At 35.2% G+C, this 21,064-nt stretch overlaps 1 protein-coding gene across 1 annotated transcript in view; it reads left to right on the top strand.

Moving 5' to 3' along the window:
* LOC114249525 (uncharacterized) overlaps positions 1–20,704 on the top strand; it is an 83,272-nt gene extending 62,568 nt beyond the window's left edge. The window contains exons 4-8 of the mRNA XM_028183132.2: positions 8,661–8,836; positions 10,430–10,536; positions 12,176–12,369; positions 18,399–18,511; positions 18,902–20,704. Of these exons, the coding sequence (XP_028038933.2) occupies positions 8,661–8,836; positions 10,430–10,536; positions 12,176–12,369; positions 18,399–18,511; positions 18,902–19,126 (815 nt within the window). The 3' untranslated portion in view covers positions 19,127–20,704. The remainder of the gene's footprint in view (positions 1–8,660; positions 8,837–10,429; positions 10,537–12,175; positions 12,370–18,398; positions 18,512–18,901) is intronic.
* The last annotated feature ends 360 nt before the right edge of the window (positions 20,705–21,064 follow it).

Below are 21,064 nucleotides of genomic sequence, written 5' to 3'. Positions count from 1 at the left end.
AATACAATCAAATAAACAAATCTTTCCTCTTTATAATATTAGTATAGATGCATTTTTTTTCGCTTCTTCTTCGAAAATGGTGGTCTGTCATACAATTATTCATTCCTTCGGAGTGGAATTGCTTACGATATAAAATATGTACATCAATTGTCAAAAGTTCACAGCCCCCCCGATTTAGGCTCTGCGTTGAAATCAATTATATAATTTAAACTATTTTTACGATTTCGATACGAGTCTCTTTCTTCGTACGAGAAACAGTCGTAAAACTAGTTTTAATTATGTATACAACTCGCAAAAAATAAGAAAATTCTGAATCGGTTAAGCAGTGATTACGCTTACCAAGTGGGCTGTGATCGCGTCCCACCTAAGCAATAAAAAAATTCTAGAGAATCTAGTAATCAATTAAAATTATTTCAAAGGTGACTAAACTCTATAGTCACTACTGATTATAGACAACCAGAGGGCAAAAACAAATCTGGGCTTCAAAGATTGACATTGACAAGTAAAATTTTTGAATTTGAATCTCGTTGGTTTCTCGGAGCCGTTTAAATGAAATCAGTAGAAAAAAAAACATTAGCAGCCATGAATAAAGAATCGAAGAAGCGTGAAAAAACTGCTCTAAATGAAAGCATTAAAGCCAAATTAAAAGAATCGTTGACGCAAAACACCGTGGTCACTGGTGATACAGCGTCAAATCAAATTTCGAGAACGAGACAAAGCAACGTGAAGAAAGAGGGATTTTACAACTTCAAGAGCATGTTGTTGCGAAGCGTGGAGTCGCAGGGCGTCGTCCAACAGAAGAAAGCGAACAAACACACGAAAAAACGTGCGAAAAGTGTCAGAACCGAAAAGTAATCTCCATCTATCAACCGAAAACGAACGCGACCGGAAAATGGATCTGCAGAGATCCCTTTTCAGTGAATCCTAACGAGATGCGCTTGTAAATTTATTTCCTACGTAACTATGTTTGAATAAACCATTCATAGAATTTTACGAATGCTGCCTCACTTTCTATGTGAATAGAGCTCTTCGTATTTACGCAAAAAGCCTTCCACCCTTTAAAGGCGAACATAATTTATGAAGCCAGTTTTTGCATGTCTTATCTTTAATTGTAATTGAAGTGATAACAACTCTATAGAGTTTTCATTTGAAATACAAAGATAACATTGGGCCAACGTCGGAACCTGGAGCAAATTTCGAATGTTTTATTCTTTTTATTTTCCGACGACTTAAAGAGATATCGAGGCTTAAACAATATTTCATTTGTTTGTACTCCGTCCATGAAATATTAATCAAACTTTGTCTCCACGAAGGATCTTTAGAAATGTCCCGATTTGTTGACGTTCTGACGTTCAACAAAATTAAAACAGGATTCAAAATACTGTTTTTGACTTCGTTTTTTTTTCTCTACCTATTTTTTGGTAGCCTCCAGAGGCTAATCCAGCTACAAACAGCTTAGTTGTCAGCTTGTAAGAAACTGGTAACAATGAACTGTTCGCTGTACCTACCACCGGATCGGAATCGCGTCCCACTGAGAAGGAACGGCAAGAAACACAGCGGGCTGTTTGTATAAGTTAGGGTGCACTTCGAAATCTTCGACTTAACTTGGCATTTCCTTTATTAATTTCTAGTTATAATTTACTATGTTTCGAATGCAATTTTTGTGGTAATTGAAAATTAAAAACCTAATACTGTGTTGTTTAAATCAAGTGACTAATACATTTGTGACGAAAACATTAAAGTAGACAACCTCTTGAATATCTAGCGCACCATCCAAGTGGTTACCGAATCCCATCGACACGCACACATGAATGACTCACCAACGTTGAGGTTCACGCACGATGATCCGTGCGAGCTTCCCCGGTGGTAGATTCTGCGAAGCACGGCTCTTGCTAGGGTTCGTGTTAGCATCGTCATCAGGTTTCAGCCCCGTGAGCTCACCTACTAGTTAAGGCGACGCTGATATAGCCCCTAAGGCTATCAGCTTAGGTAGGAAAAAAAAAAAAATGCGGGCTTCATACGACATACATATCAGCCATTAATTTCTAAGTAAGTTGTATTTTTAATACGCTTTTATTAGCTTCAGACGTATGTATGTTTGTAACGGAATCTTTGAACATCATTTTGACCCTCTTCAAAACGACGGATTAACTCAAAATTTGGTATACTTATTAAGGGCCGATGACAATTCAATATACAAAAAAAAAATTGAAAAAATTGAAATTCCACTAAAAAATAAAAAATTAATAATAGTTTAAAAAAACTAACAAAATACGCTTTTAAAGAATATACAACTAAAAAATAAAGAAATAATTTGAATAAATTTTAATTAAAAATAGTGGAAGAAAAAATGATTTTATTGTAAAAAAAGCGTAGGGTGCATGGTATCAATAGTTATAAATATTTTATGAACAGATATGAGTAGAAGGGGTATTTTGATAATATCCTGAAAAGCACCCCACGCTTTTTTATTTTTTAGTTGGATTTTCTATAAAAGCGTATTTTGCTAGTTTTTTTAAACTATTATTTATTTTCACGATTTCCTAGCTTCGACAGCAAAATCGTTATCAAACTCCGGAATTTGAACACCGGCTTAATCGCGTAACTTGATACAAATACACCGGGTGTCTTATCTTTTTAAACCACGTTGGCTTCGGGCGTATGAACATTTAATCTTCATATACTTACAATAAACATAGTGCAGTTTTCTTTATTTATAAAAAAAATAACACAAATACGCTAATTGTACTCATCTATCATTTTATAGTTAGCTATGCTAATAAGACTGCTTATGGAAGCAGTAGCAAAATCATTACTGACACAGTTCTACTGTGAGCAACTATAACGCAACTATTTACTAAAATTAATCAGTAACAGAATCAATCAATCAACAATTCAATATAGAAGAGCAACGTTTGCCGGATAAAATTTACAGAAAACTCTCAACAAAATGAAAAACACGGACGTCCGCTTCCCGGGACCAATCATAGTGATGGTAAATGCAGGCTGAATAAAAAGTTCGCTTAATAAATTGACTTTCCCCAAACAAAATACACTCAGAGTGCTTTAAGGCGCTTTTTAACTAGCGCACACCTGTAACACAATAATAACAAAAAGTCAAGTTTATTTCTTTAAAAACTTAATGTATTCGTCGAACTCAACAACGTAGTAACAAATAAAATTAGATCCTCACAACTCTAATCATATCTCGTTAGCATGGACTTCGATTGTGACACAATCCGTGATAGTCTGTAAAATCGCAAATATTTGCCAATGTGGGCGTGTCAAAACGTCACTTGTTATGATATCACAATCAATTATGACCTTACTATTGAATAACAAAATTTATTTCGGTAAACATTCCTCGTGTATACTCGTATATAAACTGAGAACGCCTTTATACTTTTATTCGATTAATAAATTCTGAAACTGCAACACAACAAATATGTGTGAAGTTGCCTATAATTGGAGTGCCAGTGAGTGACGATTTAATTTTATTTTTTATTTTGTGTTCAGTAAATAAATAAACACGACAATTAGAACTCGTTGAGTCGTTTCGGATGCTTTGTAATTATTAAATGGTAAATTGAAAATGATAAACGCGAGGATAACCTACAAAAATAGCTTTTTATGTCAACAGTTCGAATACAAACACAGTTTTTTAGGTTCATAAGACATGAAGCTTTACGGTAGTAAAAATATTATAAGATTTAACAAAATCCAAATACCCGTCAAAGAAAATAAGTTAATTTAACGGGCGAAGCACGAGGCCATTGAAATAAAAAATTATCCTAACTTTAATACCGAAGTTGGTTGGCATTTTACACCTGGGACCTTCGCATTGTGAAGATGAACACCTAAGCCGAATAAATCGCTGGCTCTCAAAATAATACTATTTCTTTCTTCGTTCAACATAGAAATGAAAATGTTCATAAATTTAGAGAAAAATATAGTGTATCATCATCATCATCAGCCTTTATCTGCCCACTGCTGGACATAGGCCTTCCCCAATGCCTCCCACATAATGCGGTCCTCCGCCTTCCGCATCCAACGACTTCCCGCCGTGTGCACTAAGTCGTCAGTCCACCTGGTTGGAGTACGCCCCACGCTCCTGGTACCCATCCGTAGCCTCCATTCGAGGACTTTCCTCCCCCACCTCATATAGTGTATGAATGTCAACAAATAACAACACTAGTCGTCCGTGCACACGAAACCTGTCGAAAAAAATATACAGAAATAATAAAATAGAAAATTTCTAATGCAAAATTAAACCGTAAATTATTTTTAATAATGTCTGCGAGTCGCGAACACCGAAGAATATATCACAAATATTTAATTTAATACTTTCTATATAATTCATAACTTTGAAAGAAATAATTTTTAAAGACCATTTTATTAATACGCTTTTATTAGGTTCAGACCTACGAATAAATAGTATTTATTCGTAGGTTCAGACGTATGTATGTTAGTATGTAACGGAATCTTTGAACATGATTTTGACGTCGGATTGACTCGAAATTTGGTATACTTATTAAGGACCGATGACAATACAATATTTAAAAAAATAATGAAAAAAAAAAAATGAATAAATTGAAATTTAAGAAAACAATGAAAAATAAATAATAGTTTAAAAATAACATCTTTTTTACAATAAAATCATTTTTTCTTACACTATTGTTAATCCAAATTTATTAAAATTTATTATCTATTTTTTAGTTGGATTTTCTATAAAAGCGTATTTCGTTAGTTTTTTTAAACTGTTACTTATTTAAAATTAGCATTATGTTGATATGAGCTTATAAAATGGATTACTAACAAAAACATACAGATACTCACACAAGGATAAAACATATCAAGAATAATCTTTTTTCTATTAATCCTCTTTTCACAAAATATGATTTTATTAAAACAACAACAATATTATAGACAATTTTTTGTTGGTTATTTTCAAATGAACACTGATTCAATTATTATTTTCACATCATGTCTTCGCTCACGCAATGAGTGTCGCAGTGCGCTGCCGTAAGTTTGGCTTGGTCGAAGCGATACCCATCCTATACTCGTTTAAGGGTACGTTACTGCGAGTATCGAGTTTAAAAGAAATCCTTGATACAAATAATAATGTAGACTATCTGTTTTCAAATCCTCGAGTAATTCTTTCCGAGAAGAGTTTTGTTCATCTGTTCTGACTGATTCGTATTTTTAGAATTCAGAAATTTCAACGGACTTGCTTAATTTCGTAACTTTGCTAATACTAAATAAATCCAAAAAAGTAGGGAAGATTGGGCAAGAAAGTAATGCGGAAATTAAATAACAAGGCAAATTCTACACTAATGTAGATTTTAAAGTAATTTCTCAGTAACTAATTTAAAAATATTTCTTTAATTTGGCGGCGGTTCCACGGTCCATTAAGCTACAGACCGCATAGAACATTGATAGGCAATTGACATGACCCATTGGCTACTACCTCAACATTAGAAGCTACGGTCCCACGACCTGTAACTGTCAGGCCTCAGGCCTTTATTACTGGTGGTAGGACCTCTACTGAGTCCGCACGGGCAGGTACCACCACCCCGCCTATTTCTGCCGTGAAGCAGTAATGCGTTTCGGTTTGAAGGGTAGGGCAGCCGTTGTAACTATACTTGAGACCTTAGAACTTATATCTCAAGGTGGGTGGCGCATTTACGTTGTAGATGTCTATGGGCTCCAGTAACCACTTAGCACCAAGTGGGCTGTGAGCTCGTCCATCCATCTAAGCAATAAATAAAAAGTCCAAAGTCTCTCGAGACTCCGTATTCCGTATACTGGCGCGGCATAACCTATTAACCGCCATTCCAATAATAACCAACACGAAACCTTTAAGAGCCGTATTATTCGCATATGACGTCATACACAGCCGGAATGTACAGGAATCTTCGTGAAACTATGCTCGAACCGTACCACTAGTCTCGGCTGCGCTTGCAATTCACTTATCGGCCCAAATCGAGCGACAATATAACAAAACTTTAATTGAACATAAAATGGACGTCTTCAAAATAAAATGAGAATATCGTCCATATATTCAAAGCCCATTAAATATGCATCATTTAGGATAACTTAAAAATATTCTTTGAGTTCACCGTCTTTGTGACGTGAAGAAAAAAGAAAAAAATCATTAGTACCGATTAACCTAATAAAAAACCTCTGAGGTAACAACACTCATAAAATATTACAATCCATTTGATAGCCTCCTCCTTTTTTAAGGCGCTTAAAAAACAAGTCACAATAGATCTCGTCTCGGAATTTCCTGTCGAAAAATAAACCCTAAGACTACAAATATGTTCATTCAAACCTTTATTAACAATGGATTAGCTACACAAAACATAATCAAAAAAAATCATAAAAGTACCTACATCTCATTGATTTAAATTTATCTGATAATTTAACACCCACATTCGAATTATCATTACGAGATTATTATGATTGATATTTCGGTTTTTCTACGTAAATAGTCGCTAGGTCGATTTTATTAGGCCTGTCTTTGCATATAGCGATGTTTTATTTATATAAACAATGGAGGGACGTCATATGAAGTGAAACAGTAATGCGTTTCGGCTTGAAGGGCGGGGCAGCCGTTGTAACTATACTGAGACCTTAGAACTCATGTCTTAAGGTGTGTGGCGGCATTTACGTTGTCTATGGGCTCCGGTAAACACTTAACACTACGTGGGCCGTGAGCTCATCCAACAATCTAAGCAATAAAAAAAATTAAAATAAAATAAACATGTGGTCGCGATCCTTAGAAGTGAGGGAATGATATAGAAGAAGAAGAATAATAAAGATCAAACTTACCTTCGAAATAAACAGGGTTCCTCTTCAACTATATTTACGTAGCTGAAGTGGTCTAATAATACTCGAACTTAATGCAATCTTCTTTTACCTCGCCATTACAATTTGCGCAGTGAATGCATTCCGAAATTGGTTGCGAGAGCAAACAGCTGCACGTTTCCTACATAAACTATCCAATAGTTTTCTGAAAAACATTTCTCCGCACACAATACTGAAAAGTATTACAGGAAATATCGCAAACCGGACACAACCTTATTTGTTAATGGAAAATGTTAAAAAGAAAATTTAATATTTACGTAAAGTTTTCTTTGTGAAGGATAATGTAATTATCCGGTATGTTGGTATAAATTCCGCAACATTAGCTAGGGAGCAAGACCTTCTAGTTTAGTGAAGCCTTTGTTCGTACTCAAGTACAATGCTTCATAATAAAATAATCGCACGGTTGCGATACGCCCGAGTCTGTATTATTTAGAACTCGTCTAGTAAATAGCTCGTGAAAACGTTATTATTGTGTTCTAATCATTATTTAGTGCCCAAAATAACTGTAGCTTGTCATTATATATGTACAAGTGATTTTGCTTTATTTGTACAATTAAAACCTTATAGTGAACGCGTTATTCGTATACAGATATACAAATAAAAATTTGACGTTTGTTTACTTTTAAGTTGTTACGTAACTTCTATTCTACCACAGAAATATTACCTAACTTTACAATTATAGTATTCTTAGAGTGATCGTACGTTTTTGAAGTGAAACTTCTTTAGACGCGTTGAGATATATTCGTTACGGCTAGAGAGAAAAGATACAATTTAGGACGAACGAGACTGAGAAAATAGATAGAGCGTCTCGCGAACCACTCGACCTTGAAAGAGAGGGAGAGAGCAAGCTAACTCGTTTCTCTTATACACATTCTGTTTACAGGCGTCGAATGCGAGTTGGCTTGTTATTAGTTCCTCATTGCTCCTGTAGATATCAGTAACATATTAACTTTCTTATATTTTATTTTTAATGATGAATTATTTAAAAAGCAAACAATATATTTCGATATATCATTTAAATATATGTAATATATAAATGGTGAAGAGAGAGAAATGCTGTGTATAAGAAAAATTCTTATACACAGCACTCCCTACGACAAGAGAAATTTGATTTAAGGATGAGAAATGAAGAAAATGCTACCTAATACTATACACCGCAAAAGAAGTTTCACTTCTTTAACGTGCACCAAGTTGCAAGCGCACAATTTTTTTACATATGTATACTAATTATTAAAACTACTTTCACATTTTTATTATTATTAATATATTACCGACGACTCGAATACGTTACAGTTTTCGTGGTCACAAAAACTCATAATGGAAATGATATGGAAAAGGAAACAATATAATGATAATGAGAAATCGAAATTAAACCTTAAATCGTAATTTTAATTATGTCGACGACCTGTGGAAGCCGAAGAAAACATAAAGTGTATATTGATTATTGTATAATTGATTAATTTAAAAAAAATGAGTTGGGACAATAAAAAGATACGCTGTCTTAATATTGAGACAGCAAGAAACATCTTAATGGCTCGTTTTATAGAATTTATTAACAAGTGTTAATAGTAGAAACTTTATAGCACTTAATTCTGTAATCGCGAATATTAATTACACATAATTAATACTACTTTTAGAGTTTAATCTCGCATTTTTATTTCCGAGGATTCCCATGCGCGTCCGTGACCACGAAAACTGTGCAGGATTGAAAACGTCGGAAATAATGATATTAATTTAAAACACAAGATTAAACCGTAAAACCATTTTGAATTCAATATAAACATTGTCCTCAGCAACATGGGTGAATCGATGCAGCGAAGATCTAGAGTGCCTGGACTTGGAAGACGAACAGCCTCTGGCCACACTCAGCAACGTACAGACAGACAAGATGACCCTCTTCTTTACAGAGCTACTGGACCACGACAGAGATGACGTGATTTGCGATCAGGACTTCGATCAGTTCTTCGAGGTATGAAGGTATCAAATTTCCATAGAATAATACTATGTATATTCATTGTAATTTTGTGGTAGTTTGAGTGTTACGTACGTACATAACGCATTTAGAAAATACTATATTTAATACAAATTATATTATTGAAATATTAAAGTTTTTGAATTTGTAGTTTTTACTAGCTGACCCGGCAGACTTCGTAGTGCCTCAGTCGATAAATAAAAGACCTAAGCTTTTTTTTAAATAAACTTAAAACAAACAAAAGGAATCCTTTTCGATCCAAAGGAAAAACAAAATTATTATTTTTATTTAATTCCGAGCATTTTCATATCGACGCTTGAAAGGCAAACGTGACTAAGCGACAAGGTGTGAACTTTACAGTAGACTATTTTAAAGTTGAAATTAATTTAAAATATACTTGAGAAATACCTGAAAAAAATTCTGTTTTAACGAATCTAGCTGCAGGATTGAAATGATTTTAATAGACCTAGAAATATATTTTTTTGCGCATCGAATATGGTTATTGCCTATCATTTTTGTACAAAGCAGTTATTGTCGCTTAGTCACGTTTGCCTTTCAAGCGTCGATATTTATCTGCCTTTTAAACCTTCTCTGGACTTCCACAAACAATTCCAGACCAAAAAATTTGCCAAATCGGTCCAGCCGTTCTCGAGTTTTAGCGAGACTAACGAACAGCAATTCATTTATATATATATATAGATTACATACATACTTATTGTAATTAACTAAAATCCAGCATATATTTAAAATTGTGAAATTCATTCACAACAAAATGATATTGTAATTAATACTGATGGTAGTATATTTTGTCGTGAGTATTATAAATATATTATAAGTTTATATAGATCACTTTGCTTCCTATTACCGCGAATCAATCATGTGCTCCATCTTCGAGCTTTGATAGACGCTTAATACCGGACCAATAAAAACTTCTCTCCAGTACACCTTCATATAAAGCCGAGACAATATCCCCCCTCGAAATCTTCACTAAAAGAAAATATCCACATTTGTGTGAATTACAATAGCACGTCATTAAACTAACAATTCGAATTAAAGGGCTGTACTTAAACAAAGGGATCTTATTCACGCTCTTTCCCTCGCTCTGACTTAATTCGAAAGCTGTTCACATTTTGTACATATCAAAATTGAAGCTAAATACGAGCCTGATGTGAGGAATGTTTTAAACACTGAAACTTTTTTTCTTAATTTTCCTACGTACAACGTTAGCTAAATGAAACTGTAATCATTATTATTTTAATTGTTTAGCGCGGGACCCACTCACTGTTAAGTGGTTACTGAAGTCCATAGACATCACTACGTGAACACCGTCAATCGTCTTGAGACATGAGGTCTGAGTGTCGATTGTATTGTGTAAAGGCGTCCTCAACCCTTTAAGCCGCAAGACAGAAAAACGTGTTTGTTATTATCTACATTTAACCAAACTGTTCGGAAATATACATACGGCCAATAGAATTAAATTAAATAGATTCTCACCCGAAGAATCTAATATCACCCTTCGATGTTACTAGAATAGCTAGAAAAACATGAAACAATAGATAAAATAATATTAATTTAAATGTGGCTTTGCAGAAGCTGGCCCATTTCGCAGATTGGTCGAACAACTCTTCCGAGTTCCACATACTTCTGGAGGTGAAAAGAGAATTTATCGAACATTTCATCAACCCTCTGCCTTCGAAGTGAGTTTTAGTTTACTCTCAATATTCTAAAATCAAATTGCTTTTTTTTTATTGCCCTTGTAGGCAGACGAGCATACGGCCCACCTGATGGTGAGTGGTTACCGTCGCCCATGGACTTCAGCAATGCCAGGAGCAGAGCCAAGCCGCTGCCTACCGCTAAAATCATTTGTCATAGCCGTCTTCATAATTTGAATTATAGCTAACAGCTTACTACATTTGCTTCCAAGAGCACCGTCCACTTCGAACAAGAACATAATTAAAACTGTTTTTACGGTTTATTATTATTATTATATTATTTTAGATGGTTTCAATACTTTGTAGTTTTCATGGTCACGAAAAATTACGGTGTAATTCTTCGACAATTGAATGTCGTACTAACTTCGTATAAGAACTTAGTTATTGTGCCCATAGACACAGCCCACTGAGTTTCTCGCTGGATCTTCTCAGCTGGTCGCATTTCCGATCCGGTGATAGATTCTGCGAAGCACTGCTCTTGTTAGGGCTCGTGTTAGCAACACTCCGGCTTGAGCCCCGTGAGCTCACCTACATGTTAGGGCGAAGCTGACATAGCCTCTCAAGGCTATCAGCATAGGTAGGGAAAAAAAAAAAAAAATTCTAGTTTTATAACACAAATTTATTCGACATTGAGTTTACGCATTTTAACGATGATGAAACATGAAGATAAACACGGACACGCACATGTGAGTAATTCGAGAAGCGTCGAAAACGCTTGCGTTGATCTCGACATAATAAAGACCCTTCATGCAGTGGCGTCATGAAATATAATATTTCATTAGGGCTGGCACCCTATGTACATTAAAATTAAAATACACGAAAGCTCTTTACAAGATCTTAAATAATCTACTTGTATATAGAAATTTTCCTTACCTTAACATCAAACTGTTGTTGTTTGGCTTTAGTTGGTAAATTCCTGCAACCATTAAATCCCGAACTCCGCTTAATTGGACAGCCCTGAGTTTCATAAAACGCGTCGTCCAGCTGCCGCTTTATGAACCTGTCCCAGAGTATGGGCGATTCATGATATAACATCCAATTTGGGCGAGGCCATATTTTATCTGCGACGTTTTCGTTGAAGCGTCAATTCCTTAAAAAATTTCCCGCGTTGAAATCAATAACGTCATATGTATCAGATTAAGATGATTTTAAAATAAGAATAATTAAGTTTTTTTTATTCCACTGGAATGACAAGCCAAGGTCGTCCTTGTATTACTCTTTTTTTTAAACCAAACCTTTTAGGAGGTTTCCGCGCCTAGAGGGTACGCAGAGAAACTTATTAAGAGCAAACCGCGAGTCCAAGAATGTTTTAGGGCCCCACCTATCAAATGACTCCCGTTGCACTCTTTCACCTGACGTCTTATCTCCAAAGCGTGAGATCGGTCGTTCCATCACTTTTTTTTGTTGTTCAAAATTATGTTTTTTCTATTTCTTTGTCTGGTTCTATTATATTATTTTGATAACTTACTAGGGTAGCGCGTCATAGTAGCATATGAATCAAGCCTTCTGCTGGTAACAATACAATTTAAACTCCCGCATAGCTAAACGCGATGACATATGCCGGACGTCTGAAACTCTAAGCCACGATAACTTCAAACACCACTTATTTTTTTAATTTATTCAGATGGGGCGACCTGCCTTTCTACAAAAGAGTGTGCGGACCCGAAGCTAGTGGGATTAACATCCCAGGGCGGACCACATTAGAGGGCTGGCTGGCACGCTGGGCGCTCTATCTGAGCAGAATGAAGAGATTTACCGACCTACCCTTATATCTACAATATTTATGCAAGATACTGTTCCACGTTGTCGACAGAGAGGGTAAGTGTAAGCGATTGAAAAAAAATGGGGTCTTTCTTTTCTTTGATTTGAAGTTGATTAAAATACCCATACCTAATACCTATTATAGGAATGTTATTGCTAAATTATACTATTTTTATTATGGATGGTCGTTGGGGCCAGAAAGACACCGAACAGTTACCATTAACTTTTTATTGGTAAGCTTGGCTTTAGGACACTGTTGCGACGTTTGACCTGGGGTCAGCCATTGCATTTTCGCTTACGGCTATCGTAAAGAATCCACTTTTTCATCACATTTGATAATTCGTTCCAATATTCCTTTATTTCTGTATCGATTCAACAAGGCAACACAAGTTTCAACACGCAGATCAGTGAAATCATGAGGCACCCATTTTTCATATTTTTTTTATTTTATAGATTTGAAGCAAATGAGTCAATATTGTTGGTGAGGTAAAGTTAAACCAAGCCGCTAATTCCTGGTTAGTTTGGCTCGGATCGGTTTCCACAATCTCTTTCAATTTATTGCTATTCACATGTATGGGCGGTCTTGGATGTGGTTCGTTCTTCAAATCAAAATTTCCATCACGAAAGCGTTTAAACTAAAATCTCACGGTGCGTTCATTAGCAGTCCCCTCTCCGAACGCAATGTTGATATTGCGAGATGTTTCTGCAGCGTTAGTTCCGCGTCGAAACTCGTATTCAAAAATCACTCGAACTTTCGAAGTATCCATCTTTCTTGTCTAAGCTGAATAAAAAAAAAACAATTGAAAGTCGATAATCGAATGTTGCACATTTTTAAAAGAAGAACCTCATATGTACCATTTGAAAAAAGTTTCACTCAACAATCTCAGATCATGAAAGTTCTATGTCAATTCGAAGTACCTATTACAATAGAACGGCAATTTCATACTTTAACCCCTATTACAAATTCTATCGTTTATAAATAATAAAATTAAATTTCAGAGATTTTTAAAATTGTAGTCATGTTTTGATCTCTTTTGTTTTATTAATATAGACGTCTTGAAGAAAATATTATGAATATTACTAAACGGACGGTTAGCGTGGTATAGTCATGTGATGCGTAGAGAGAAGATGCATGTGACTAGGAGATGTATAGAAATGGTAGTGCAAGGTAGAGGGGGAAGAGGTCGACCGAAGAAGACATGGATGGAGTGTGTGAATGACGATATGAGAGAGAGAGAGACGAGTGAGCGTTGAGATGACGGCTGATAGAAGAGAATGGAAGAGAAAAATTAGCTGTGCCGACCCCACCTAGTGGGATAAGGTGGAGAAAAAGAAGAGATTAAAACTCGTCAGATCACATTATAATAAAGACGAAAATCGATTGACAAACAGTAGTAGTGCTATTTTCCTCTCTATACAGAATTTATTTATTAACGTCAATATCAATTATCAAAATATTTTACTTTCCGAATACTATGTAATACTCGTATTATGATCGAATTTCAACGTCATATCTGAATTGGGGAATTGATGGATGACAATGTCGTGAGAGCGTTCACTGACAGGTTATTCGGGTATAATGATGATGGCTAAGACAGATCGTCTCGACTCAATTATTTAACGTAACGATCAGAAATTAAACTTTTTTTTCGTGTGAGATGAAACTAATATGAACTAGTGATCCCCCGGCCGTCGTAATTCGACTATAATTAATTGAAATTATAAGTTTGTACGCTGTTATTATTCTATCATTATGGAAAAATAATAATAAAGACAAACAATATTTAATCTATTCCCAATTTCATCACAGACTATAAGCAATAAGAAAAGTTTGACAATAAACATGCAATAAACAAATAGCATGCATGCGTGTTGTGTTAAATACATGGTAATGTGTGTAATGTTTTTATTTATTGATTTAAGGTATTTTTTAAGCATAATTTAAAAAAAAATTACATTCTGCACTCCTTCTCTATATATTGTCTATAAGTGTTATATGGAAATTATATACTCTTGCGTCCGGGCAATTTTCGTAAAAAGTGACACCTGATGGTGAGTGGTTACCGTCGTCCATGGACTTCAGTAATGCGAAAGGCAGAGCCAAGCCACTACCTACAATAATAATTAACATTTAAAGATTTTTTTAAATTCCCTCATGGCCTATTGAGATAATCCTTGGCTCTGGCGTGAGTTGACACCATGTTCAGATTTTTTGGTGTTATATACGAAGCGCGAAGTATATTCACAAGTACTCATGATCAGCAGCAACTTAGCGACGTATTTATGTCGATAATTGCAGAAATAATCTTTAGTCTCGGCATAGATTAAATTAACATCGGAAACTGATCTGACAGATGTGCCAAGTGAAATATGCTCACTTCAAGAATCTTCAAGTATCACCTTCAGCAATCTTTCTATTAAATTTACGCTGAACAATCACCAATATTTTTAATATGTTACTATGAATAAAACGAATGACTTTTTCTGGAGATTTAAATCTTATCCACGACTCGTATATCTCATAAACAAACAGCTTACATTCAGGTTTCATTCTAAAATTGTACGGAAATAAACAAAACCGAAGCCTTAAGGAACATTATGAGCCTAATATTATATTAATAATTAACGATGACCATTCTAAAAGCTCAAAGTAAAACAGTTAAAACGATTTATGGCAAATAAAACGTTAATGACGACATTATAAATGCCTGCGTAATGTTTAAATACATTAAAATTAATGCAAGCCGTTGTTAGCTGGGAGGCAGCAACATTAAATTAATTCGCTTTTAAAAGGCAATCTATACTAATACTAATCTATACTTATATATAAATCTACAGTGGTTTTTACGGATGTTCCCTTATAACTACGGAACCATGCATCCGATTGACTTGAAACTTGGTATCCATGTAGAAAATACATGTTTTTTTTTTTATGATTGAAGGATTACTGGTGGCCCGGAGGCCTTTCCAGTTTCACCAGGATAGGTGGGCGAGCAAAGGCTCAGCCAGGAGGGGTGGGATTTGCTAACAGCTACCCGAGCGCCTCTGAAGGAGACCTAGCAGCTCAAGAGTAGCTGCTTCGCGAATGAATCTACTACCGGATCGGAATCGCGACCCACTGAGAAGATCTGGCGAGAAACTCAGCAAGCTGATTCATGGGTTAGGTTGCACGGCGAACTCTTTGTCGGGTTCGACGAGTACGGTTACCGAGGTCCCTAAGCCTGCTCCTAGTGTAAGAGCTGAAGGCGTCTAATGCAAAGGTTATTGGATCTGATGGATCCGTAAGGACGTGTCTAGGGCGTCGACGGTGACTGGATCCTGCGTGATCAGAATTCGGGGAGTAGAAAATACATGTAATTAATGGATAGGCTAATAATATAGTGCTCTGAGGAATTGTTCGAGATGATACCGGCATCTCGTTTTTACCATCGCACCGCCCGCCACCGGAGTAGAGTTCATCCATACTACCTGGAGCCACTGCGGTCATCCACAGTGCGTTTCCAGAGATCTTTTTTGCCACGTACCATCCGGCTATGGAATGAGCTCCCCTCCACGGTGCTTCCCGAGCACTATGACATGTCCTTCTTCAAACGAGGCTTGTGGAGAGTATTAAGCGGTAGGCAGCGGCTTGGCTCTGCCCCTGGCATTGCTGAAGTCCATGAGCGACGGTAACCACTCACCATCAGGTGAGCCGTATGCTCGTCTGCCTACAAGGGCAATAAAAAAAAAAAAACAAAAAAATTATACCTATGAGTGTTGGACTCCCTACACCAGTTGGGGGGGCGTTAATGATGAGAATCTTTGTGGGGGTGAGAAATAATAATGTTAATTTTAAATGCCCAGCGAAGCGGACGGGTACAGCTAGTAGTTTATAAATTTATAAGATTTTGTAGTTGAATTTTTTTTAAAATTTTATTCTACGTTTCAATCACACTTAACTTGTATCTTTAAATTATAAAGAAGTTGATTAAGATTAAGAAACAAAAAGATAATAATAATATTACGTAGATCATATTGCAGGTCCGTACGTCTAATTACCACCATACAACAAATTTTTTTTTGTATTGCTTAGATGGGTGGAGGATCTCACAGCCCACCTGGTGTTAAGTGGTTACTGGAGCCCATGGACATCTACAACGTAAATGCGCCACCCACCTTGAAATATAAGTTCTAAGATCTCAGTATAGTTAAAACGGCTGCCCCACCCTTCAAACCGAAACGCATTACTGCTTCACGGCAGAAATAGGCAGGGCGGTGGTACCTACCCGCGCGGACTCACAAGAGGTCCTACCACCAGTTAGGTAGTCGTTCAGAAGGAGAATGCGACATCCATGGAATCGTTTAATACCATAGTATTTTCGCGGTAGCAACAGACAGTGTAGTATAATCCCAAGTGTGCGGGCTCATAGAACGACCCACCACGACTTACAAAGATTATTCTTGTAAGCGTTCTAGATATTTGGAATTGTGAAGTCGATATTTCGAACGTTTTTTAGTATAGAAATAATTAGAAGTTATAAAATTGTTTTTTTTAATCACTTACATGAGTGGACTAGCTCACAGCCCACCTGGTGCCAAGTGGTTACTGGAGCCCATAGAAATCTACAACGTAAGTGCGCCACCCACCTTGAGATATAAGTTCTAATGTCTCAGTATAGTTACAACGGCTGCCCTACCTTTCAAACCGAAACGCATTACTGCTTCACCGCAGAAATAGGCGGGGTAGTGGTACCTACCTGCGCGGACTCACAAGAGGTCCTACCACCAGTAATTACGCAAATTATAATTGTATTAATTATGGGTACACATATAGTATTTTGCTTTGGTCTTCGCGATTCTTAGAAACAGTTCAAACTACATTTATGGTTTAATCTCGCAGTTTTTGTTATTGTCATTACATTATTTGAGAAGTATCGTAGACTTTATAGTTTTCGTGAATGCGAACGACTAAAGTACTTAATACCACAGACAGAAAGACTGTTTTGGAATTGATACGACATCGACCATTAGAAACTACACAAGATAAAGAAATATTTAAAATTTTAATTTTGCTGATAATAATATAAAAATGCCAAGGAAATACGCGATTACTAATACTAATTACCTATTTAAGTAATTACAAAATCATAATAAATAAATCTAGGTATATATATTTTTTTTATAAAATGTAAAGGAATAAAAATTCGAGACAATTTTAAAACATTTAAAAACTCTAACACTTTTTAAGATTTGACGCTCTTGGCGTGTGACGATACTGCGTGCGCCAAACCAGTAAAAGCCTGTGCATTTCTCTTTCATACGATGCGGCAACGGCGCCTTCCCCTTTTCCGTGTTATCTTACCAAAATTATTGGTTGCCAAATGCGCTTATCTATTCACGGAATACGAAAAGGACTTAATTGCTTTTACTTTACGAGCTATATACTAAAATGTATTTATATTAGTTAAAAAATGACTAATATATCATCCGTGAAATATTTTTCGACTTCGATTGTATTTTAGTCTGCTATCACTAATGCTTATAAGTATAAACCTAACTATATTTCGAAATTTTAATAATAATTTGCTTAAAATAGTGGTTAATGTAATAAGTAAAACAATTTAAGTAATCTGAAATAGGCCAAAGGACGAATAGAGCCTTTTGTAATTCCAGTAAGGTCTTTGGCGCTGTTGCCAAATACTACGCTACGCTCTAAAGGGTTTCCAATATTAAGTTCATTTAATTTTCAAGCAGCATTAGTAAGTAGCATTAGAAACTGGAATCAATAGGATGAACATAAAATGAGATTAAATGAAGGGATATCTCAGTACAATGTTGGAAATTTACTGAGACGTTACCAAACTTTTTATAGAAAAAACCCCAGAACCCACGTTCAGCGATTTTCTTTATTGCACACACACAATTTCATTCCACACAACTTGCAACAAATCAAACGTGAAACAAATTAAAAATAATAATCATACAACTTGAAACCTCACGTTCCCGCCAAAAAGTCAGCCATTGATCTTATCGGATATGAAACTTAGTAGTTAGCAGTACACAAAATATGATGAATAAATTGACAATCAGCAATAATATTGTTACAGGCACAGGATCGATCACTAAGCCCGCATTAGCAGCTTTTTATCGTTCTGTCATAGGATTGACAGCGACAAGGGTTGATGAAATCATAGACACGGCCTACGATCGTATGACTAGCGTAAGTAGCGCATTTGTTTATTAATTACTGACCCGTAAAACGTGTCTAAATGCAAATAAATTTGTTTGTGTTATTAGCAGGTTGTCTTGTTGTGGATTTTACAGAGATTTTATTATTTTTTTTCTTAAACAAAACCCTCATTTTCGGATTATGAAAATAAAATAAAAAAAACAATCTGTCAATACGCTCTCAAAGGATGGCCTTACAAACGAACATCATACCTTTTATTTAAATATTAGATATAGTCTTGCTATAAAGGCCAACTTTACGTTTCTAATCGATATTCAAAACAAAGGAAAGCGAATAATTAGTTCAAATTAAGCCTTGCTTCTTCATGTAAAATTTTTTTTTAATGCTATTAAAAGAATTAAAATACATTTTTACTTTCAGAACGGATATCTAATCTTAGACTACGGTACATTCGTCCACTGCTTTACTAATTGGCTGATGGGGAAAAACCCCAACGGTCCGGGCCAATGGGTGCTGGTGCCTCCTAAAGATTCTCTCCCACAGCCGCCTTTCCCAGTAGACTACAGCGCCCTCAACACAGAACCAGCTAAACTAGAGCCCTACGCGCCAGACAAGAAGACCAATAGACATTCAGTCATAGTTTAAGATAAACTTGTAGTTTGGATTATTGTAATGATATGAAAACCCAAAAAAACTCCCCGCGACATCATAACCTCGCATGATTCTTAACAGTTTTAAGAAACTCACATGCCTTCTTCGATTTTCTGAACACAATACGTGAACAAAAAATATTCATAAAAAGAAAATGTGTTCATATTTTACTATTATATATTTGGTGGGTGTTTCGTTAATTGCTGACGAAATTTCAATTGATTTGAATGTATAACAAAATAATTATGTCAATTTAAGTCAATTTATATATACGATCGTTCTAACAAGCATTAGATTAATAATAATCTGAATAGATATCGACGGGAGGTTTTCCTAAAATTAAATAGTTCATCTTTTTTTTTCATCAAATTTCACACCAATTTTCAACTTTCTATCTATATAAATATTGAGTTGTGAAGTTTTGCAATAGTTTAAGCCTTTAGCTCTAAGGCTGTAAAGTTTCAAGTTTTTTTTTTTTTGTTGCCCTTGTTGGCAGACCTGCATACGGCCCACCTGATGGTGAGTGGTTACCGTCGCCCATGGACTTCAGCAATGCCAGGGGCAGAGCCAAGCCGCTGCCTAAAGTTTAAGTTTCGACAATTCGGCTTTCTTCCGTCGATATTACTATACGTAAACAGTAAATGTCAATCATAGTTCGTTCATATTCATTCCGTGTTCTATTGGGTGAGAATACTTGCAACTTATTTTGTTGTTTCATCTTCTTGAGTCTTCGCGAGTTGTAGACATAATTAAAATTACTTTTATAGTTTGATCTCGATTTTTTCATTGTTAAATTATATTCTTTTCAACTTTTCGAATGCCGTACAGTGTATGCGAACACTGACGACTAAGGTGGTCATCGGAAATAATTTGATGGACAATTAAAAACGCTAAATCGTAAAAAAAGTTTTAAATTAGTCGCTTTATATAAATAAATAATTAAACTGATCCCTAATCAAGAAAACCATCTTATAATCCTACCCCTAGATTAGATTAGTAGTCATCGGTCCACAATCAGATATAAAATACAAATATGTAGATTATTTTCCTTTCTTTTACATTTTTAGCGCCAGTTAACAGCGTATTAATAGCGCGGTCTGCTTGTCATTCGCAATGTTCCGATAAATAATTTTCTATTCACTAAGATTCTCTATTAAGTCATACGTTTAGATTATTTAAATGTGAGTAATACCTACGAACTTAGTTAATTTCTGACTGAATTACTGAAATTTTGTTATTGGTTCCAACTCCTGCACTTCGCCACGATACTTACCAATACCATTTAGATTTAAGGTGTTTCGTGATTGCCTTAAATATTAAAAAATTAAGTAAATTCGCTTTGATATGTAAGGAAACGCTTTAATATCTTAGTTATACTATGCATTTCGACCAAACCTATCGTCTTATACTTAGATTAAGTCGATGTAAATAATAGGTGTAAACGCACGGTAGCAAAATGCCATAATTAAAGCATTTTAACCTTTCACGGTATAGCCTTATTTTGTACCCTAGTACCTTTAAAATAAGATTGGTATTATAATAAGTACACGAGAATAAAAATAAATTATTTCATGTCTTTGTTTTATTTGAGGACGTTGAAGTTACAGACTACTATAGGCATGCTTTACCTTAAATCCTACTTTAAAACTATAAAGCAAAATTAAACTATATGAATATAATTAAAACAACTTTTACGATTATATGTTCTTACATTACATTTGAAAAATGTGCTAGCTTACGCTTTAACTAAAAGATCTATGAATAACGCCTTAGTTATTCGTGACCACGAAAACAGTAAATTATTCGAAAGGTTAACAAATAATATTATAATAACAACGAAAATATATGAAATTAAGCCGTAAAAGTAGTTTTAATTATATCTAAGGCACGAATACCGAAGAAAATATTAATATATGTGAACCTAAATTTATA

Source organism: Bombyx mandarina, chromosome 07, assembly GCF_030267445.1.
Source record: "Bombyx mandarina strain Sakado chromosome 07, ASM3026744v2".
Classification (NCBI taxonomy): Eukaryota; Metazoa; Arthropoda; class Insecta; order Lepidoptera; family Bombycidae; genus Bombyx; species Bombyx mandarina.
This window is presented reverse-complemented; position numbering and strand designations above follow the sequence as displayed.